Raw genomic sequence first — 22,853 nt, 5'->3', positions numbered from 1 at the left:
CAGAGGCCGTTGTGTATACAAAGATATTTGACTCTTCACCCGAAGACTTCAATCATCAGATGATACTGAATACCAGTACCTTCCTCCGCACCTCTCTTATTCAATATCCTACATCTATCAGCAAGTATTTTACCAATTATCGGTGCTCCACAGAAAAATACTCCAACTTTCAGTTTTTCTCCATCTGTCTCTCCGACAAGTCGCTTGTACTCCACCATATCATCATAATGCTTATCCAAAATCTTTACAAAATCAGGTCTACCATAATGAGAAGGATTGATTAAACCCGTTAAAGGTGATTCGGGATGTTCATCTGTTCTATGTAATTCTAATAACCATCTATAAACGTGAGTTGTAATGGATTTCCGTTTAGCAGTCACATGGGTTTGAAGACGGATATCCAGATGTGGAAAAGTGTTGGTGTTATTTGAACGATGCCATTCTTGAGATCTAGAAATTGTATTTAACAAATTGGAAAACCACGTAAGATGGTTTTTATCTCGTACCATCCAATGAAAGTCGACTCGCTTATAGTCTTCTGGGAAAGGAGATGTACCTGAATTGCGCCTAGATTGACTTCGTCTACGAGATACCGTTCGACTGAGTGCCTCTGTCAAGGTTCTAGAAGAACGTCGTTTCTCGTAATCTGGATTTGATGAGCTCGAATTTACCCTTGTAGCATTGTCTAATGAAGACTGGTGATCAGCGCCTGACTTTCCAAGTCACAGAAGTTTGTAACATACCATCTCCAATGGTATTGCCTTCTTTTGTTACCGAAACTGATTCACCATTAATCCCATTGTGTTTCGCTTGAAGATCCGCAAGAATACCCGAGAAGGGCGTTACTCCGATACCCGAGCCAATCAACACAGTGTGGGTATAGTCGTAAAACCTTTCAGCTGGAGCACCGAAAGGTCCGTTCAAACCTATCTTTATCTTCACTTCCTTTTCATCAGTCGGAATAAGATCTCTAAGCTTCCTTGTCCAATTGCCATCGGTCTTGATATGCAAATGAAGTTGATCGTTGATACAAGTCGATACAGTGAAAGGATGCCATTGAAATGTTGATATTCTTGGTATTTGTAGAAAAACATATTGACCCGGTCTGTATATAGTGAGAATGTAAGATGAGATTGAAGCAACGATTTGTATTGTTTCTGAATCCAACGTTCGAATCGTCGCTGGAATGCCTCTAAATCCGATGAAAACCCTGATAAGTCTTTCAACGAGAATTAAAAGTGTTGGGAAAGCAAGGAAATATCCTAACATTGGTCCTTGTAGTAATCTTGCTGTACCGTGAGCCATGAGTAATCCGATTATAGGATACATTAACAGATGACCGAGTTGGAAAACCTCATAATTCCATCTCCGTACTTGAGGTAAACTCAAAATCAGAATTAAGTAGAATAATCCAAGAGCCGTCAAGCCCGAGAATCCTGGTAACGACCTAACATACTCTATATATGGTCTAGGTACCAGCTCTGGCGACAGAATAACAGCGACGGCTTGTTGACGATTCGGACTACTCCCAAAAACGAAACTTCCAGATAAGTGACCTATTGCATGTAGTGTAGCTAGGATTATAGCTGCGAGTGACATTTTGATATGAAACGATTGACTAAGATCCCAGTTGATGAATCTCGATATAAGGTACCATTTTCTAAGAAAGGTCGAGAAGTATCTGCTCATACTGAGGATGAGGAAGAATAGAGTAGGATATAGAGCCCCAGCACAAGTTTTAGCCATGACTACACCCCATCCAAATGCTGCAGTATATCGACTTTCCAAAGCGTACTTGAGACACTGCCAGAGACCGAATCCAATCATTGAACCGATGACTAAAGCAAGAAAGACGATTTCAGGTCCTTTGATTGCCCACCACGATCTGAATCTTCTCCATGTTCCAATAGTCTTCATATATTTTCTTTCAGCATTTTCCTCTTTTAGTTCTTGCTTCAAACTAGGTATACCCCATCCTCTTACTCTTTCAGCAAATCTTTCACGAGAAATAACATCATCATTTCCTAAAATACTTCGTAAGAATGCGTGTCGTTGAGCATCTTCTTTAGAAGGATGATTAATATTATACGTTTTCGGATTAGGTGTAAGTTCATCATTAACTTGATCGAGTTTTGCTTCTACTTCTGAATATTGTATATTCCCATCATTATTATGATCTAGATCGTCCAAGAAAGTAATGATCTCATCCTCGGAAAGCGATTTAAATTGCTCGTTGATGATTGTCGAATGTATAGATGTCCTTCGAGACATCACGCGTACGGTGAAGTGACTTTACATGGAAGGCAAGACCAAAACCTTGCGTATCAGAGGTGAAATTCATGGTTTATATGATCATTGATTGGCTTAACGAGTATTCTTGGTGACATACGTCGATCTCGGCATTTGTTGTCAGACGCTTGGCATGTCCGCCAAGGTTTAAAATATGACGATGGATCAGAACATGCATGATGCTGAATACCGCTTGTAGCTCAGAAGACAGCACTGGAGCTAGTGAAAGAGTGAGCAACGCGGATTCTGATCTGGACCGCTTGATATCGATACCACACGCTCTCCCATATCTGGACTGATCAGTGGTATTAGCCTATATGATAGACTGATCAGTAGATTCACTGTACACTCACAATTCGAATACAAGTGAGTAGAAGCGGTTGTCAGCGATTCAAGGCTTTTTGATCCCACCATTTGATGCATATACGGATGTGTCGAACGTATGTTGTACAGGTGGGACTACTAATGAAGCTTGAAAATGAAGTTAATCGAACTGGATCCACTTATTCGCTTTAATCGTATCGCTGCGCACCAAGAAAATACTGAGGTGGTATGTACTCTAATCATTTCAAGAAACGCCACTTACCGAAATATAGATTCAGCAATCATCTTCCCAGCTTTCCCGGGGCTTTCATTTCACTAAGAAAGGCCAACCCAAGCCAAAAGTACTTCGCGATTACAAGAATGACAAAACCCTGAATTATATTGGAACTTACGATTTCTTTTTTCCTCCACTTCTTATGTCCACCATGGCTGTATGGGATGATAAAGAGCGAAACGAAAAGCGGGACAGGGGAACATTACGTTATAATGATGAATTTAACTTTTTTTGCTTAATACCCAGCTTTAGGTCTCTCGCTCAGGCTTCCATTTTAGAATTTGGACCAGGACGATGTAGGTACGACAATCGAAAAGTACCTCTCAGATATCCCAAATTCTAGAATGGAAGTATCCCGTTTTTGAAATGTCGAACGACTTTATAATGGTGTCAAAGCCGTATATAATATCGTCAATAACTATTTCTTCAAATTGTGAGAGTTGATCAAATCACTTCGAATACAAATTTTGGAGAAAAATCGATCTATTATTACTAGACCATCCAATCAAGGAATAAAACGACGTGAACAGGAAGGATCACTGTGATCTGAGAAGTGAAAATAGAGAGATCGTGAAATCAGTTTCGCGACAATTTACCAAAAAGTCTTTCTGCTTGCCCGGATACAACCTCTACTAGCATCGAGACGTTTCTGAATAAGGATTGTCAATCAGATAGAGATTGACTTGTCAGTATAGCAATCTACCTTTCCGATATGTCAAAACCAGCTTTCATTTGGCTGGTCGGACTGCTGTTCTTACTATTAGGCGTTGATGCTCAACAATTACAAGGCGATTGTTTGAGATTACTTGGAAGTGTAGTTTGTCCAGCTTGTAAGTTGTCCTTACATCTTGTTGGCCACGTTGGTTGATAACCTACTAGAGCTGACATCTATATCTGTTGATTAAATAGATCAATATGCTTATATAAACCCTTCGAACCTTTCACTAGCTTATCCGTTTTTCGCCGATGTGAATAGCGTAGCTTCTTTCGATTCTGCTGCTTTATCATACTTTTCAAATCCATTTCAATATACCAATACCAAATTTGGAACTTCAGAATTAGGTTGTAGTAATGCAAGTGACGCTACGATAAGATGGGAAAAAACTGTTCTATGTAGTCAATGGGTAAATGAACAATGGAGTTTAGGATGTACTGCTTTATATAGTGAGTTTTTTTTTTTTTTTGAAAAAAAACAAAAAGAGGTATTTTAGCTGACTGAATATGTATTTTTCGGTTTTCTGGTATTTTAGATTCATCAAATGCAGCTACATCAATGAAAATGGTTTGTCAACAAACATGTTTACAATTTTCAGCATCTGAAAATTCTATTGTAAATTCAACAGAATATTGTCCTGGAACAGATTTAACAGGAGGTACAAGAGAAACTACTTTAAATAAAGATTTTGTTGATTGTACAAATTGGACAACATATTCAACAAATAACACTGAAACTTGTATAAGAGGTGAAGATAATGAATCAAATTGTGGATATGGAACTTCTATAAGTCAATTATGTGGATTTTGTAATAATGATTCACCTGATGATTGTTGTTATTCTGGTAAGTTTCAGTTTCAGTTAGGCGATTGTACTTGTGGTAAATATCGGGAGTTTGTATTGATACGATGGTTTTTAGGTTCAACCGATATGTCTGTGTGCGGTTTTACGTTACCTGTACGAGTCAATGGAACTTCAACTTCTATTCCAAGTAACACGGTTACTGGACCTAGTCAAAGTATTACTTCCACTAATACCGCTACCAATACTGTTTCGCCAAATGGAACCAGTGCGAACGATACCGCCGGTACGACTAGTAAGCTTAGGGGAGGCAGATTAGCAGGCGTAATTGTTGGATCGGTCTTAGGTGGAATATTGGTAAGTTGGGTCGACATTCATAGTAATATGGTATCAGCAAAGCTAAATAGCATGAATTTATAACTTAGCTTCTATTATTACTTCTTTTCTTATTGTTATGTTTAAGAAGAAAACGAAATAATCAAAAGAATCAAAGGGATAGTGTATCTTCTTTCGCTGCTTCTCAAGCAAGACCAAATTCAACTGCTAATGGTAATTCAGGAGGAATATTTGGATTATTTTCACCAAAACAAAATGATAATAGTCAAAATGGACAACCTAGAAATACATCTGAAAAAGGTTTATTATCAAGAAATAGTAATAGTCTAAGTCAATCTAATATTATGAATAATTCTTCAACACCTACAATGGGAGGTGATACTTTTTATTCACCTTCAACACATACTGGAAATGGAAATAATTTTAAATCTTCAGAAGGTTTACCACTTTCTACAACAGCAATAGCATCAGGAGCAGGAGGATTAGCAGGGTTAGGTGGATTAGGTGGACCAGGAAATAGAAATAGTATTGGAACTATTTTACCTAGAGTAAAAGATGAAAATCAAATAGGTGAAATTTGGATTGAACCTGGAATGGAAGTTTCAGTACTTTGGCCTTATACTGCTACTTTACCTGATGAATTAGATTTAAGACCAGGTATGAAATTAAGAGTTGTTAGATTATTTGATGATGCTTGGGGAACAGCAGAAGTAATTAGTACAAATTCTGATGAAGGTAGTAAAATTGGAAAACAAGGTGCTTTCCCAATTGTAAGTTTCAAAAAACATATTAGATGATATAATCATCAATTACTGATATTTGATGGAAATCTTTTAGGTATGCGTATCAGAAGGTAGTTCATTGGGTAGTAGTAATTCTCATTCATCAAATTCTTCTCACTAGATCAATTGAAACGTCTAAAATCTCTTTTCTTTTCGCCTCATCCATCAGCGTTCTCGCAAAATTTTATTGTATTTCTCGCTCAAAATATATGATAAATTAATCATCGTCTTGTACCACTTGTCACGGAATGCTGTGAAATATATACTTAGTTGCCTTTATAATCATTATGAATCTTCGATATCAATATGATATATGCTGTCAAAAGCGGACAGCAACTCGTATTTAGTCTCAGCTTGGCAATGCACAAACGTCACATTTCGTCATGATACTGATCATAATTAAATGAGAATGAGAATATGGATGATATGATCGGACACAAAAAGTAAGTAAATGAGAGTGTTTTCAACGTCGTATGATATCTAAGCTAAAGAAAAAAGTCCATGAAGCTGATCGAGAAGGTATTGTCAGTTATCTTAATCCATTGTAGGAACTAAAAGTATGCGTGTGTTTTTCCGCAATTCCCTTCCTACCTCTTGCCCCTTCTAACAACTCTTCGGGAAACGCGATGATGATCTTGAAGTATGCCTTACAAGAGTGTGACAGCTCCGACGAGCACACCGACAACGGCTACACCAGCACCAACGACAAAGTTTGAAGAACCGCCTATAGAAGCTCTAGCACCAGAATTGGCACCGGCAGCAGACTTGGAGGCGGACGCAGAAGCGGAAGCGGATCCTGAAGCAGCAGCGGCTGAACCAGAACCTGATCGACTGGCAGAGGCGGAGGCGGAGGCTGAACCGGAAGAAGCCCCTGATGTGGAGGCTGCTGCAGAGACTCCAGAAGGTCTAGATTGGGAAGTGGATCCGACTGACACAGCTTGAGTAGAGCCGGCAGCGAGAATAGAAGGTGTAGCAGTGACGGCCCAATCACCGGTGTTGACACCATTCGAGATGGTCGAGTAGGTTTGACAGTTGGAAGTGGCGGGGTAGCTGTAAGGACGAATATATCAGTAGGAGCAACCTTGAGATGATGATTGAGACTTACAAAGCAACGGAAGAAGGAGTAACAGTCTGTCCTACAGTGAAATAACCTACACCACCTTCGTTGGAGTATGTACCGGTGTATCGTTGTCTAAAGGTAGAGTATCCACCGCCAGATTGAGGGTAAAGACCGGGGGGAGCAGCTGGTTCCCCGTCACATGAGGTGAAGGAGTTATTTGATTGGTAGAAGTCCCTGCAAAATGTTTTCGCCAATCAGCGATACTTCCTTCGAAATGACCTGGTACATAGTAGGAGAAGAGAAGACTGACTCGATAGCCATGACGAATTGACAGCCCATGATATCAAGCTCGTGTTCACATTGAAGAGCAGCAGTGACATTTCCAGACTCGGCAGTACATACTCGAAGACAGAATTGATCGTAAGAAATCTTTGCGGGTATTGTTGTCAGTACAGGAATATTGATATTACTGAGGAGGCCGAACTTACGAAAGACATCCACTCTTCGTAGAATACATCTGATCCTCCAACATTGGATGTAACATTACCACCAATTGGGTTACCAAGGTTCTCAGCACCGTGAGGATCTAATTCACCTCCAGCATCACCGGCGACCTGATAAGTAATTTGAATCGCATGAGCTATGGATAATCTTTGCAATGAAAGCAGCACGAATACTTACAATTCCAACCTTGGTACCATCCCAGAAACCGTGAATTTGGACGTAAAGGGGAGTCTTGATGAACTGAGGTTGAAAAAGGAGATATATTAGTGCGTGTCTGGCGGAAAAATCTCCCCTTAATGTCATATTTCGATGCTGATCGAAACTCACATGAGCAGCGGTGATAGCACCATCTGGGATCAATCTGTACAGAAAAACGGTAAGCTCATTACTCCCATATGATCTAATGTTCGATTGATAGAGAAGACAGCTCACCTAGCACCGTTTCTTGGCTTAGTACAATAAGCAACTACGATAGGTTCGACATTACCAATTTCATTTTCTGGCGCACCAGATTGATCAGGTGGACCCCATAAACAGAAATCATCTACACCGTTAAGAGTGATTAGTCTTGATTCAGAGGTGGAATCAACATATGATCCGATTGGATAATACTCGGGTTTATCAGGATTGGTTGCTCCGTTAGGGAAGGTCGCTGTAACTTGAGCAGAGGCGAATGAAGGTAATAACGCGAACAGAGGGAGTAAAGCGAACATCTCGCAAATCGATTTTATAGATCAAAGTGAATGGGAGTGTACGAATTGGAACTCGGGAGGGTAGACAGAATTTAGAGGTATACAGAAAAGAAAAAACCAGAACGATCGTGAAGATGATTAGCAGAATATCAAAGAATCAAAGAGAAAAGGAAAAATGAGTCCAAATCAAATGATATGAGATGATTTGATGTTGACTATTTGCTTGATAAATTGGAATGGATGGTGAATTAGATCAATGCCAAGATTACGCATCGCCCCTTTGTATAATCCAAACACCTAAACGTCTAAACACTTCAAAAACATATCATCCCTTTGTTGCCCAATGTGAGAGCGCGCAAAGAGAGGGAGAGAGAGGGATAGACTACTCGACTGAAGCCACTGACCTGGTTGTTTAGTTAATTCATGTCTTGGCATTTTTATTTCATCTTGGCACGGAATGAGAATGAGGGAGAAATTGAGGAGATGATCATATGTGTTCCATCAATAATCATAGTTGGTTCCACTATTTTCGCTTTGGGCTTTTACGAACTCGAGTATCAAAATCAGTCGCCTCTTCATGTCGATGTTTCATATATTTTACATATAATATACTTTGAACTCACTTTAAAGAGAGATGTTGAATACGATAAACCAACATGTTACAAGTGGTTGAATGCCAAGACATTGAATTGAATTCATTTTACCCTGGATGATCATACAACACGTGTACAAAAGCACAATTTACCACCATATTATGTAATCAATTCTAAGATGAAATAATCGCTTCGGTCATTCACGTGGTCAACACGGATGGGATTGACATTTATTCGTTCGACGTTGCCGAGGTGACAACGTTTGTGACATATAAAATATCTGCAAGGATAGCTATCCATATATCGCAAAGCTATTCTTCCTATTGATCAACCAGTTCATTACGGCGAGCTCCAAGATTTCAATATAGTCCCAACATCATGAGTAACTTACCGATGCTACGCTCATCCATAGCATCGAGCTCGAGAACCACATTGATTCATCGATCAACAAACATCCCAAAACTTGTTTCAACTCGACTGACTTCTTCTACCTTACCTCGACATGCTATATCCTCTACAATTCTCAGATCCACAAGAACACCATTTCAACCTGTTATATTTAGATCTTTCACTTCTACTACATTGAAACGTAATGATCCTTCAACTTCTACTACTACATCATCTCCAAATTCTCAATCTCAATCCAATTCTCATTCATTAACATCGGATTCCGAAGAATCACCTGAAGATAGTAAATTCTCCATAACACAAAGATTAAAAATATTATTTAAGAAATATGGATGGTACGCACTTGGAATATATACAATTTTATCAACTATAGATTGTTCTTTAAGTTTTTTAGCTGTTCATACTTTAGGAGCTGAAAGAATTAAACCTATTTTTGATAATGTTATTCAATTTTATAGATTAAAAAGATATGGTAAAGAAGAAGCTGAAAATTTACGTTTAGAAGATGAAGAAAAACGTATAAAAGAATTAAAAGAATCTGAATCAAAATCAATTACAACAATAAAAGAAGAAAAAAATCAATGGTTTAGTAAAACTTTTTGGGCAGAATTAGCATTAGCTTATGCTATACATAAAACTTTACTTCTTCCTGTTAGAGCTGGATTAACTGTTGCTTGGACTCCTAAGATTGTCAATTGGTTAGCAAGTAGAGGATGGGTAGGAAAGGTGAGTAACTTGCATCATCATTATCATCATCAGTTTTGATTGTTATACGTATCGTATCTATTGGAAAAAGTATAACATGAAATTGACGCATTAATCTTCTTAGGGTGGACTAACACGAGCGGCAACTCATGCTCAAGGAAAAGTCAAGAACGCGTCTGAGAGGGTGAAGGATAGGGTAAAGAAGCCATAATGATGACAATCACATGCATTCATATGCACCTAGCATACTTAAAAGTTATTGTTTGGGGCTGGCAGAGCGGTTACGATTTATGCTGATGATCCAGCAGGTATCCCTGGCTTAAATTTCACGAATCGCATATGAAGTTACAGATTGTATATGATGTAAATGAACTATTCCCCTCGTCCTGGAAAAGGAACCAGCTCTCCTGCCTCACTACAATTCCCAAATATATCTCGTCAGCTCATCCTGATGGCTATGACTTTTAAACTCACTTCCTCCATGAATGGAGCACATAAAGAAGACATCCCCGATCATTCTCTAAGAGCGCTTGCTTACGCTTGGGCTTTCGATCACTCAAATACTCAGCTCGCTGAAAGTCTACCAATGTTAATCTTTTACCATCCTCGCTCCTAACGATATGATGAAAATCTACATTATCGTGCGCTATCTTTCCCACCTGGTGTAATTGGTTATATAAGGCATCAATGCGGACTCTAATGAATATCCTGACATCTCAGCTGGGCAAGAAACGTTGGCAATTTTTTTTTAACTTACTGTTCATCCCATTCCCAAAGAAAAGAACCACCTCTAGCACTCTCGAATTCAGCTCCTACATCCTCAAGTATCATGACGAATAGTTCCGGAGTTTTATTAATAACTTCATCTCCATCTTCTTCATCATCTTCGCTATAATAGCAGAACATCCCATAATACCTTGGTACTATTCCTAATTTTTGTAATTCCTTATTCGGTTGAAGATATTTTCTATAAATTCTATCTTCGTAAAATGCACATTGACTAGCATTAGATTGAATATGATATCCTTTATCTTTCCCAAGTGGATCTTCAACGTCGGATGGGTAATCTTCAGGAAAATAGGAAGGTCTCATTATTTTAACTATAACATCTACTTCATTGCCACTATCATAATCATGGTTCAATCGCAATGAACCTCTATATACATCCCACAATCGACCTGTGCATACCCTTTTGTCAACCGAAACCATTAATGCTTTACGAAGGACACCTTCCGTCTGTTGCTTTGATTGCTCTTTCTCGACATTCTTGTCATTGGGTTGTTGTTGAATGCCTATCATTTCTGAGGAGGTCATGTGATCTTTCAATGATGCGGTCAACAAGTCAATATTGGTCGTGTGGACGGTTGCGATTGCACTCTTGCCAGGGGAGGTGAAAGATACTGGAGTGAGAATCGATGAGGATTGTGTGGTACTAAAGGCAGCTGGAGTGTTTGGCATCAGAGTAGGTGTAGGTCCAATCGATTGAGCCTCTTTTTGATATTGATCCGCTTTACTTTTTAAAACTGACAAGTATTTATCAGGATATCGATAGAAGAGAGCATCAGCCTCACCACCGGGAGTACGATTTATTTCGGTTCTTCCAGACTCTACCTGATCATATACGTCGAGAAAAAGCTCATCAAACTGATCAAATTTATTGTCAATGCGCTCTAAGGAAGAAGGACGTGAATTTGAATTTGAATTTGAATTTGGATTTGAATTTGAATTGTTCATCCTTACTTCTGTTTGAGCTTTAATAATTGGATTTAATAGTTGTTTGTCGTACTTCGGGAAAGAGGCCTTGACTTTTAGTCATGACGGATCGATTGATATGATTGTTGCTGTATTGTATTGAATAGTTTGTATCGTGGCGAGAAATCAAATGTGCAGTGTAAAGTAGATTGCCGTAAGATGACGTAATGCTTGAATTGAAAACACGTGGTTATCAAGAAAAGCACGACGATTTGGGAATATATTAAGATGGTATTGAAGTCGAAATGTTTCGAAAAAGTGGAGTATGGATCACGATGGATTGTGAGTAGAGTTTTTGGAGCTACTCTGATAATACTATCAGCGAAAAGAAAATAGATGAACAACGATGAATAAGAAATATGGATTTCTATGATTTCAGATTTTGGGAAAGTTGAAAAACGCCTCAAGTAACTTAAGCAGTGCGATAAAAAAGAATGCGTTTGACATGCTCAAATCCTCGAATGCAATGAGAAAAGGTATTGAGTAATATCATTTGTATACATGCAATGATCTTTTATATTGTATCTACCTATAACCCTAATCTTCAAAAGGATATTCGAATGATTGAGGAGGTTCAATTTCTTCATCTTCTTCTTCTGCTCCTGTCGTTGATACTGCTCCAACTTCAGCTGAAGATCGTGCTTGAGGAACTTCATTCTGTGCATCCTGTTCTGGAGATTGCCCAGGCCAAAGTGATTTATCTAATTCAACATATTCTCCATCTTTCTCTGGTGTATTATCTTTCACCACAACGATACTTCCACTAGCATTAATTCCATCAGGTTTCTCGAATGAAGGTCTAATAGGTGCATATCTACCTTCAGATGGGAAACTTATATACTGTAATTGATTAGGTGTAACTCTTGATAAATTCGATAAAGTGTATGAAGAAGGTTCGGAAGGTTTCTTCTTTTGTGCTGGAACTGATGTAGATGGTTTATCACTCGTACCGGCTGTCTCCGATTTTTCATCCTAAAGATTCTGATGTGTCAGCTTCATGGTTCAACAAAGAAAATCCATCGAACAATGACAATCAGGTCAAAGACTTATATGTCACTTACCGTATCCATAGCTTCACCGGCCTCAACTTTCTTTTGTCTATCCCTAGCTTTTGCTTTAGCAGTTGTCGACAAAACAGCAGTCTTAGCCTTATCTTTCTTCTTCTCCTCCACTTTCTTCTCTGTTGAAGGATAAGCGAACAGCGATTGTTTTGCGTTACAAGTGATGTCAATCTTTGGTAATTTCAACTTATCATCAACCGCGATAAGGGCCGTAGGCGTGAAAGCAAGACCTAAACCATGAGCCAGTGGGAACCAATACCAAAATTGGACGAAAAGGGTTAATCCCACAATCGTGTTCATGTTGAGTGTTCCCGCTCGTGTCGAAAGGTTGAGTGTGCAATTCCTACCACCTGCATCGATTATTCCTTGAGCTAATGAAGCACCGAATCGGGCCATTGGATCTTCGTGTTTGTCGGCAACCACTTTTGAGAACAGTTCTCTTATGGAGGCTGATTTAGGGGATTGAGCTTCGGATTGTTGGATTAAAATCATAGCCAAGGAAAGGTAGGCTCCTTGTCTCACAAAGTCTACTGGATCTTTTGTCATTGGTTCAAGCAATTCAACTGCGGTCTATACGTGGTGCAAATATAGTACGTCAGTCTATTGTTGGGCTGTCAGGAAACGTGAAATCTCACCTCTAATCCAGTACCGGCACAAGAGATACCTAAAGCAAGAGTTGCTCCGTGTCTTACATGGGGGTTATAACTCTCAGCAAGCAATTGAACGACTCTGGGTACTTGAGTGTGATTTCTAAAGAGGACGAAACCAAGTGCAGTGACTGCTGCTCGTCTGACATCGTCATTGACATCCGAAACGGCGACATGTAAGAGTTTCTTCACAGCCTTGTTGTTGCCTGTCCCAGCGTAAGCGAGAGCAATGGTGAACATTCCACCGTATCGAAGGATAGCATCCTGGGGAATCAAGATATAAAATCAGCATGTACAGGACATCTGATGACAAGAAAGTGGTGACTCACCTTTTCCTCGGTCAGAATTCGAATGATTCCATCCGCTTTCTCTCTTTGCGCATACATGACAAACGCTATACCCATTGCCAAACTTCTAATAATCTTCTCATGTTGGGTCTCTCTCGCATATGATAACATCTCATCCAATGCTTTTTCAGATGCAGTACCAAGCATGACCAAACCCATCGCGTACCCTGCTGCTTCTCCTGCTGTTGCGTTGTCGGTGAAAAGGACAGTCCGTATTTGATCGTAGATATCTGCAAGGGATCACATCAGATCTCAGCTCCACCGGTCTTAGTAGCTTTGCACCAAGACTGGGCGTCTAGGCTTGGACAATTACCGACTTACCTTCATCAGCAGTGGCAATCGCACTGACACCAAGTCCCAATGCCGCACCATGCTGAATGATGGGATCCATGGTCTCGCCCAAACCTTTCTTCAATTCAACTTCCGCCAATTCCTTCCTGCCATTATAGATCAGACCGAGCGCAAAGAGAGCACCACCTTCACTAAACTTGTTTGGAGCAGATCCACCAGGTAAATATGGCTGAACAACCTTGACTCCATTCACCCATGAACCTTTATGTATCAATCCAAGAGCAGCAGTAGTCGAGAATTTAGCCCAGTTTGAAGCTCTACCTAACCAATCTAAATTTTCCCTCAAAAACTTATCGGATGTTGTACCGCAATGAGCAAAGGCGTTTGTAAAGGTGATGGCGGAATGGTAGATTGAGTATCGGTCTTCGAGTGTGTCCTGGAACGATCGGAAACCTCAGCGTGAATACAATCTCGAGAGAAATCCTCTAGACATACCTTTGTGACTTTCAGTATAGACATGTCGGTCTTGTTGTTCTTATTCAAGAAATTGAGGAATAGTTCTGCTGAAGTGACACCGACAAGTATGTTATCAAGAATAACCTGTGGGTCACTCTCATCCTATATCGGCATTAGAATCAGCTTGATTACGAGCTTCGCTTGCAGCCGACCGGATGTTATAACAACTTACAGGGTTCTCCTCTGGAGGAGCCAAACCTCTCTCAGCCAATTTGCTCCTCGTACCATCTATGAAAGCCTGAGGAGCGACTTCGTTGAGATCAAAAGCAATTTGATAGGCGTCTAAATGGTTTCCATCCTTAACTAGCTTTACAAGGGCATCTCCACATGCGTCGACATCGAAGTTTTGAGCCCATATGGTAGTTATGGAATTCCAATCTGGGTTGGGGTTGAAATTGAACAACCGAAGCAAAAGGTTAAAAAGCTATTAATCAACGAAGCGGATCAGCACATTTTGTTATTTAGATTCATGGAGCACGTAAAAAAGGAATTTTGAAACTCACATTTGATCGGAATTCTCCTGACCATGATTCGTTTCCACTGGCGCCACTGACAACTTCCGACAGAACGTATCTCAGTAAGCTCTCGTCATGGGTTGGTCTTGAAGAAGATGCTTGACTAGATGTTGAAGGTTGAGAAGATGCTCTTGAGGTCAGATAAATCATTTCTACTAAATCCAGCCTTCGCAGAGAAAGAGCTAAACCCATTGCCTGTATCATGTAATCAGCACAACTCAATACATCGTTCAGGTCGCAGGATCTGACTAACGAGTTTACCATTTTCACCTGAAGTACTCCTCAATACGCTATCCACGATATTACTTAATGCTGGGTCTATTTTCTCGCCACGTGAAGTTTGATCAATTGCTCGATCAAGACATCCAGCTACGAAGAAATAATAGGAACTTCAGCTCTTTGATTCTTCTTCTGTGCGAATGAGTGTATCCAAGAATATACAAGCGATGTATGATGAGTTTGATTTTTAATTGACTTACAAATGATAGTTTCCCTAAACTCTCCTTCTTTTTCCTTTTCGAAACTTGATCCAGCCTTTAAAGCAAATTCAACAGCTTCTTCTAAATATCCCATATAGAAATATATTTTAGATATCAATAATGCAGCTTGTGGACGAGATTCAATAGGTAATTCCTTGGACATAGGATCTGCGAGTAATTCTCTATCCAGAAGGATAACAGGATATTAACTGTTGCTCTATTAAGTGCAATTGCAAAGAAGAAGTTGAGACCTACAGATAGGATAATTTATCACTCATTTCAGCCCAGAATTGACCTACGATACTCAATAGATGATTCAAGGCATATACTCTAATATCCTTGTCTTCATCTTCAAGTAACGTTAATGAACCGACTGCGATGGGTTTATTAGCTTTAGTAATTTTGATTGCGACTATTATAGAGAGGCGGACGTACGTGCACTGGTGGTGACTGAAGCTACAGGCATCTTGATTGTTACTTTGATAGATGTCTGAGCAATAAGTTATGATGATTATGAATGACTAGTTTTATCATGAATTCGTATTCAATCGCGTCGTGTTTAAGAGTGTCATCGCTGACGCTTGCGTTCCTTCTAGCATCATGACCACGTGGGAATCATACTTGGGGGGGCGGAATTAGTTTTGAATGTGGCTAATAATATAGTTATAGTTAGTATATTCAGGAACACGGTAGTAAATAGTAAGTGAGGAATGTGTCATTCCGATCTATTAATGTACCTCCACAATCAAAGTCCACGATGATCGACAAGTAACTAGTTAACAAATAAATATGACAATTCTCAATGCCGAATAAATAGGATTACTTTGTATGAGAATGTGGGGATAACGGCAATGGTCGCTTCGTATGCTTTAAAATGCATTGGAAAACATCAAAAGATAGGATGATTTGATAGAAATATATTTTAATCGAATCCAGTCTGTTCTTGTCTTCTCAATTTGATGTTATCCTTATCGTCCTTTTATATGTGTGTTTTTGTTTTACCTTTGATCCGACTGACGACATAATCAATTCTTCGTTCCTGATATATATATATACATACATTCTTAGTACGACATCATTTCCATTTCCATTTTTATTTTCATAAACGATAAAACACGAATAATCCACGCATCATCCATCAAGAAATTAATATCAATATATATATATCAAATATATTCCCACATTATTATCACATATTCACACACACTCTTTCTTTTAGAATATTCTACAAACACCTCGCATGATATAAGTTGAGAAAAAGAACTCTTCTCAGTTTCATTTATTTCTTTCAATTTCTTTCATTTCAGTATCCGATCTCATTGCTATGACCGAGGTAGCTTCTTTACCTCAGAAAACTTCATCAAAGAGGAGAACAGAATCAAGTGAAAAAGGGGAAATATGGTGGAGTGAGTACAATTACATTTCATCCTTCATACCTACTAGATGAGAAGTCAAAATTAATACATCTACCACTTACTAGCAAATGGTATATTCTTTGTTCGTGAGTAAGGAATGTAAATTCGATGCATTGGTAATCTTGACTAACAATATAAACCTTCTAGTCATTCATATTTACGCAGTGATTGGAATATTTTACCTTTCTCCAATAACATCAATCGATTATAGAACTGCTATAGTATGCTTCATTTCATGGCAATTAGCTTCTTTCGGGTGAGTGATGAAATTATACGATTTCTTAAGTGATTTTCGAAATGAATTTATCGAGTTGAACTAACGTGATATATCGGATAGTATAACAATAGGTAGATCACTTTCGTCCTATACTAAACATCTACCTCGTTGATAATTCCTCCTCGTCGCCTCTGTGTGAATGTATTCAGCTAACAATCACTCTTGATTAGGCTATCATCGTCTTTGGTCACATCGTGCTTTTACAGCTTCAACACCTCTCAAAATAGTCTTAGCATGTATGGGATCGATGGGATTTCAAGGTAGTATTCAGTGGTGGGTACTTAGACATAGATTACATCACAGGTGAGTAACTGTTCAACAACTCTTTGGCGATTGTTATATCTGGTCAATAGAGCTCCGCGGGAAATGTTGGATCCGTGTAGTAGGACGACGGAGCTGATTTGCTCTCACACTTGAAGATTCACCGATTCTAATGCCCATGATCCGTACTCCGCTTCAAAAGGCTTGTGGTTTTCACATTGCGGTTGGATCTTTCGTAAACCAAGTTATCCAAGAATGAAATTGATTGATCGTGAGGATTTATTAGCTGATCCAGGTAAGTAATCAAAGATGGACAAACCATTATGGTATTTCACGAGATTTCTGCGCTAATTGAATGATCATGATTTCATAGTTGTACAATTTCAACATAAGAATTTTGTTCCGATCGCCTTCTTTACAGGATGGATCTTACCAGCTATGATAGCTGGATTTGGATGGAATGATTGGATTGGAGGACTTGTTTGGGGTGGTGCTATCGCTAGACTATTGATTTGGTATGTTAACTTACGATTATCAGAAATGAGTGCTAGTTTAGCAGAGCTGACAATGCATTGTAGGCACACGACGTTTTGTATCAATTCTTTGGCACACTGGACTGGGGTTCAGCCGTATACTGAGGAAGTCACCGCTAGAGGCAACTACGTCAGTGCTCTGAAAAAGAACATAGGCGCAGTAGCGGTAAGCTGACATGTCATCGATCGAATAGTTACTCGCGATGCTCACATCTGGAGAAGGAAATCATAAGTGAGTAAAGCAGTTCCTGGTAGATGATAATGATGAGCTAAGCTTATAAACGCTACAGTTTTCACCATGCTTTCCCGTATGTTTGTTACGGTTGAGAAATGTATGATGTATGATACTCAGCTGACCCAAATATTAACGAAATAGCAAAGACTTCCGAAATGGACCTCACGTAGCGTGGGTTCGTTTCTCTAAAGTGAACCGACGATGGTAGCTGATAATGACTTTCATAGTGATTGGGATCCTTCGAAATGGATTATCTGGATATTACATAAATACACTTCACTCGTACCAACAATTGCTCAGACCCCAGAATCTGCTATACGAAAAGCTAGAGCAAGAATATATATGGCTCAAGCTAATCGAATCACAGATGCTCTTCCACCTCATGAAGTAGTAAAATCTAAAGAACAATTACCAGTTTGGTCTCGAGCTGAAGTTAGAAAGAGACATGGAGAATACGTTAAGGATGATCATATTATAAGAAGGAGAGTATTAATATTGCTTGAAGGTTGTGTAGTGGATGTAGGAGGATATCTTAATGATCATGTAAGTTATATTCATTGATCATAAAAGGTCGTTGTTTTAAGTGATTAATGTAATTTTGAATAGCCTGGTGGAGAAGAATTACTTTTATCACATTGTGTTTTACCCCTTTCAAGAGAAGAAGAAGATACGATTTCATCACAAGATATAGATTCTGGATACGCTTCTTCTGAAATTTCTTCACCTCATTCAAAATCTTCATTTAAATTACCTGGAACAAAAATGGAAGAAGAAGATAATTATGAAGATGAAGAGGATCAAATCATAATACTAAAAGATGCAACTCGTGCTTTCTTTGGTGGTATGAATAATCATAGTATTGCGGCTAAAGAATGGATGAGATGTTTAAGAGTTGCCAGATTAGAGAAATAATTTTGTTTTCAGGTTTTTATTTTAGGTGTTTATAAGTTGGGCCTTCTCAGGTAGTTATAAATGAACAGTTTTAGTATTGAATTCAAAACATGAGTAAATTGTTTTCATCATTATCTCCATACATGTTCCATGCATAAAACTTTGAAAATCATGTCATGTATCAAAGTTGTGGGTCTTCTGTTATTGTTGTTATGCACTTGGAAAATGTTGTGAAATCACCTTTAGGAGGATATCATAGAAGTAACATGTCAAATTCCGAAAAAAAAGAAGCATGATATGCGTTGAATTATGACTAAGAACCGAAGAAGGATTTAGAGAAGCAGTGAATGTCATTTGGACAAATCTATTATTATCGTGTATATTCTTCAAGGAAATCTATATTTCTCAATGCGTTATTCTCGGATAACATGATGATTCGTTCGATAGGAATAATATTACGAGTACTCTTTCCCTGATAGATAGTCCAAAATGAAATGAAATGACCGGTTATATATATGCGTGCACGTGTGTACTCTTTATTTGTTATCAAATACTATAGTAAAGTGGCAAATCAAAACAAAGTCATGCATGCATGTGGGAGATTAACTTATCGGCTAAATGCGATGAGAGTACTACTAGTAGTAGTGATTGGGGTCAGGTGAGATAAGAATGAGAAGAATTGTACTCTAAACATTCATGATGATGGGGAATTAATTCAATAATCAAATCAATGATCAACTTGTATTAATGAGTAAATATTCTTTTTCATACACCTGAATACAATACACTGCTCATATCCTCATAGTATAATTAGTAATATCTATTTCAAGAATAATCGTTATCATTGTCAAGCATCTCCGATTATTAAGTTTGGTATATAATCTTATTCCCGCTCTTATCGGACAACGGTCAACGCAAACTCGATAAATCTTCTAATCTTCCAATTGGATATATATTTGATTTTATTGAAGTATTAAGAGTAAGATAGATCTTCGTAATATAAAAGGAAAGATTATCAATTGGGGATTTCATATTGGTTATTGTTTTTGTTCATTCGCTTAAACCTCGAGGTGGATGATCAAAGATTGAATCTCGAAGAAGACTTTTAACGTATATATAGTGATTTGATTTCCTTGATTTAGAATCTCTATATATATCATTATCTTTCATTTATAACTCAATAACCTTCATTATACATTAGAATAACATAAACAACATGTCTGAATTACAACAAGTTTTGGAATTGCTTAAGAAACTTGATACGAAACAAGAAGAATTGGCAGCTCAAGTGAGTTGATTATCCTCTTCTATCATTTTGATATTACCTATTATCAAATAATGGTGAAAATCTTCGATAATTTCGTATTGAGGAGATAATGAATTCAGCGTCCTTTTCGTGTCTTCTTTATATATTTGCATCAAATATTTCATATGATAATCATCTTTCCCCTTATATTCATTTCAATTTGTGTATAAATACATTGTTTTTCCCGATCAATCTTCGATAAAATATCTTACTTCCTTCAAATCCTAAATTCTGAAATGATTAAAATAGATTAATTCGAATTATGCTGATTTAATTTGTCTTCCTTTCAAAATATATAGATTGAAACAATTAAACAAAATCAATCAACTTTTCAACCAAATCCATCTACATACCCGTTAATTAATTCAAATTCAACACCTTCTACACCAATAATTCCAGCAGGAACAGAAATTATACCATGTTCTTCTATACCTTCTTCACCAAGAACAAATTCAGGTGGAGTTGAACAATTAAGATTAACTAGAGGATCTTTTTCTTCTATTTTACAACCTTCTTCTTCTTCTTCTTTACTTTCTTTTAGTTCAAGTCCACCAAATACTAATACCAATACCAATACAAATGGAAATGGAAATGGAAATACAACTCCATATGGTAATTTAAGTTTAGAAGCTATTACACATGGATCAGGTGCACCTGGTAGATTATCACCTCCATCTGGTACTGAAAAAGAAAAAGATGGTGGAAAGAAAAAAGGATATCCTAGTAGAGTTGTTTTGACAAGTAAGTATAAATCATTTCATCTTGATTTTAATTAATGAGATTAATTGTAAAACAGAATGATTAAACTAAATAAAATTGATTAATAGCTTATCCATCTCAAGCTGGTATTAACCCTATTCCGATCAATTGGGGGGCAGGACGTGAGTGTCAAAACGGCTACTAACCATACAACCTAATTGAGCTGACTTGTACGCTCATTTAGCAACTGCGCGAGAAAGAGGTCCAGTAGTATGCTCAAGAATCAAGTCCAATTTACTGATTAGAAATTCCATCGGCGCTCATTCGGGATCATACAGTATTTATAGAGCACTCAGTATAGCTATGGGTCAATTGAGAACTGATTGGAGACCTGATTTGACTAATACTCATGTAAGTAAACCTACATCCGCAAGGCTAGATGCAGCCGAAGACTTGCTAAAGATATGATGTTTTGGTATAGCCACCTTTTGTTCTACCCCCCACTGAAGGTTGGTTTGGTAATAAGATCGTCTCCTTCGATCCATGGGGAGCAATGTCTCAAGAGATCTGGGCTAAAGTGAGTCAAATACTGCGTTGTTCTGTGAATAAGCGTATAAGGATGTGCGTTTCAAATACTAATTCGTTGATCAGGAATATGCAGAAGGTCTAGATGTCCGACCTACAATTTCACAAACTAAAGCTCATATCAAAATCGAAGAATTAGATGCTTTAGCTAGGAAAGGAGAATTCCCAGTTGATGGTGATATAGTTATCAAATCTCCTGAACTTGCGGCTTTCCCTGGTGTCGATCAAGGTGTCGAAGTCAATACGTATAAAGCTGCTGTTGATCCCGTCTGGGTGAGTGGTTTGGTGTCCTGATTGCTTTATCGTATCTTTCAGGAATCGAATGGCAAGGGAGCTGATGAAATTGTATTACGTAGTACCTTCCAGGAGTTGCGGATAGATTAGGTATCGATGAATCAATTTTAAGAAGAGCTTTATTTGAAGATACAGGAGGAATGTATCCTGAATTACTTACACGACCTGATATTAAAATTTTTTTACCACCAATAGGAGGTATGACAATTTATATAATTGGAGATCCATCAAAATTAAAAGATCCTTCAACAGAAATTACATGTAGACCACATGATTCATGTAGTGGATCAGATGTTTTTGGATCAGATATTTGTACATGTAGACCTTATTTAATTTTTGGAATTAGTGAAGCAATAAAATGTGCACAAAGAGGTGGATTAGGAATAATTATATATTTTCAAAAAGAAGGTAGAGCATTAGGAGAAGTTACAAAATATATGGTTTATAATAGAAGAAAAAGACAAGGAGATTCTGCATCAGAATATTTTAATAATACTGAAATTGTTGCTGGAATTAAAGATGCAAGACATCAAAATTTAATGCCAGATATTTTACATTTTTTAGGAATTAAAATTATACATAATTTAATTTCAATGAGTAATATGAAATATGATGCTATAATTAAAAGTGGAATTAAAGTAATTAATAGATATGAAATTCCTGAAGAATTAATTCCTGCTGATGGAAGAGTTGAAATTGATGCTAAAGTGAGTTTTTTTTTTTTTTTTAAAAAAAAAAATCAAATATGTTTTTTGTTTGAATTTAAGCTAATTTGATTATTTTTTGATATATTTTTTAAAAAAAAAAGATTCAAGCTGGTTATTTCTCAAAGAAAGAAATGACAGAAGATAAAGTAAAACTTACAAAAGGTAGAGATTGGGGTGAGTTGTCAATTGAATTCGAATATAATTAGTATGAATATTTTGCGCTAACTCTTTATATTTTGGAATTTTAGATGATATTGTTCATTAGATAATTAGATATCATATTTATTGAATAAGTCATAATGTGTGTAGAGTTTACATAAATAATTGAAATCAGTTCTGAAGTGAGGTAGTCTCGAGTGGAATTGAGTTAATGGGGTTAGCAAGTTATACCAGTATAGGAAAGTTGTATATATCATTAAGTTTGAGTGATTTGTGATAAATCTTGAAATTCCCTTTTTCTTTTTGGAGTCTTGTCAAATAGATAAAATATACTTATCATCCAGTTGTTTAATCAGTTATGTGAATCGTTTTGTGTATATATTTTCTAGTCTTGTCGATA

General features: G+C 37.7%; 8 protein-coding genes across 8 annotated transcripts; 4 read left to right on the top strand and 4 right to left on the bottom strand.

Moving 5' to 3' along the window:
• Positions 1-35: 35 nt before the first annotated feature.
• On the bottom strand, positions 36-2,271 carry I206_106769 (uncharacterized protein; the record flags this gene model as incomplete). The annotated part of the gene is made up of 2 exons (XM_019159037.1): positions 36-685; positions 744-2,271. The coding sequence occupies 2 exons, from the start codon at positions 2,269-2,271 to the stop codon at positions 36-38; spliced, it is 2,178 nt and encodes a 725-aa protein (XP_019007709.1).
• Positions 2,272-3,599: 1,328 nt separating this feature from the next.
• I206_106768 (uncharacterized protein) lies at positions 3,600-5,642 on the top strand (the record flags this gene model as incomplete). Its single annotated transcript, XM_070203394.1, has 6 exons — positions 3,600-3,717; positions 3,797-4,051; positions 4,138-4,446; positions 4,522-4,760; positions 4,829-5,509; positions 5,577-5,642. The coding sequence occupies 6 exons, from the start codon at positions 3,600-3,602 to the stop codon at positions 5,640-5,642; spliced, it is 1,668 nt and encodes a 555-aa protein (XP_070059495.1).
• Positions 5,643-6,168: 526 nt separating this feature from the next.
• Positions 6,169-7,798, bottom strand: I206_106767 (uncharacterized protein; the record flags this gene model as incomplete). Its single annotated transcript, XM_019159039.1, has 7 exons — positions 6,169-6,571; positions 6,627-6,815; positions 6,892-7,010; positions 7,070-7,195; positions 7,263-7,325; positions 7,413-7,446; positions 7,518-7,798. The coding sequence occupies 7 exons, from the start codon at positions 7,796-7,798 to the stop codon at positions 6,169-6,171; spliced, it is 1,215 nt and encodes a 404-aa protein (XP_019007711.1).
• Positions 7,799-8,748: 950 nt separating this feature from the next.
• On the top strand, positions 8,749-9,694 carry I206_106766 (uncharacterized protein; the record flags this gene model as incomplete). The annotated part of the gene is made up of 2 exons (XM_019159040.1): positions 8,749-9,504; positions 9,608-9,694. The coding sequence occupies 2 exons, from the start codon at positions 8,749-8,751 to the stop codon at positions 9,692-9,694; spliced, it is 843 nt and encodes a 280-aa protein (XP_019007712.1).
• Positions 9,695-10,236: 542 nt separating this feature from the next.
• Positions 10,237-11,217, bottom strand: I206_106765 (uncharacterized protein; the record flags this gene model as incomplete). Its single annotated transcript, XM_019159041.1, has 1 exon — positions 10,237-11,217. The coding sequence occupies one exon, from the start codon at positions 11,215-11,217 to the stop codon at positions 10,237-10,239; it is 981 nt and encodes a 326-aa protein (XP_019007713.1).
• A 555-nt stretch (positions 11,218-11,772) lies between these two features.
• On the bottom strand, positions 11,773-15,557 carry I206_106764 (uncharacterized protein; the record flags this gene model as incomplete). Its single annotated transcript, XM_070203393.1, has 12 exons — positions 11,773-12,207; positions 12,297-12,866; positions 12,932-13,207; positions 13,273-13,520; positions 13,612-14,017; positions 14,077-14,199; positions 14,270-14,521; positions 14,601-14,807; positions 14,866-14,981; positions 15,092-15,273; positions 15,347-15,464; positions 15,527-15,557. 12 exons carry the CDS (start codon positions 15,555-15,557, stop codon positions 11,773-11,775), a joined length of 2,964 nt encoding a protein of 987 aa, XP_070059494.1.
• An 858-nt stretch (positions 15,558-16,415) lies between these two features.
• On the top strand, positions 16,416-18,724 carry I206_106763 (uncharacterized protein; the record flags this gene model as incomplete). The annotated part of the gene is made up of 13 exons (XM_019159043.1): positions 16,416-16,497; positions 16,572-16,592; positions 16,654-16,762; positions 16,844-16,890; positions 16,954-17,086; positions 17,203-17,339; positions 17,418-17,559; positions 17,623-17,707; positions 17,772-17,809; positions 17,868-17,885; positions 17,954-17,983; positions 18,040-18,355; positions 18,419-18,724. The coding sequence occupies 13 exons, from the start codon at positions 16,416-16,418 to the stop codon at positions 18,722-18,724; spliced, it is 1,464 nt and encodes a 487-aa protein (XP_019007715.1).
• A 1,195-nt stretch (positions 18,725-19,919) lies between these two features.
• Positions 19,920-22,500, top strand: I206_106762 (uncharacterized protein; the record flags this gene model as incomplete). Its single annotated transcript, XM_019159044.1, has 8 exons — positions 19,920-19,991; positions 20,309-20,750; positions 20,837-20,890; positions 20,953-21,119; positions 21,190-21,285; positions 21,360-21,566; positions 21,650-22,294; positions 22,396-22,500. The coding sequence occupies 8 exons, from the start codon at positions 19,920-19,922 to the stop codon at positions 22,498-22,500; spliced, it is 1,788 nt and encodes a 595-aa protein (XP_019007716.1).
• Positions 22,501-22,853: the final 353 nt, after the last annotated feature.

The sequence above is a fragment of the Kwoniella pini genome, chromosome 9, assembly GCF_000512605.2.
Source record: "Kwoniella pini CBS 10737 chromosome 9, complete sequence".
Classification (NCBI taxonomy): domain Eukaryota; kingdom Fungi; phylum Basidiomycota; class Tremellomycetes; order Tremellales; family Cryptococcaceae; genus Kwoniella; species Kwoniella pini.
This window is presented reverse-complemented; position numbering and strand designations above follow the sequence as displayed.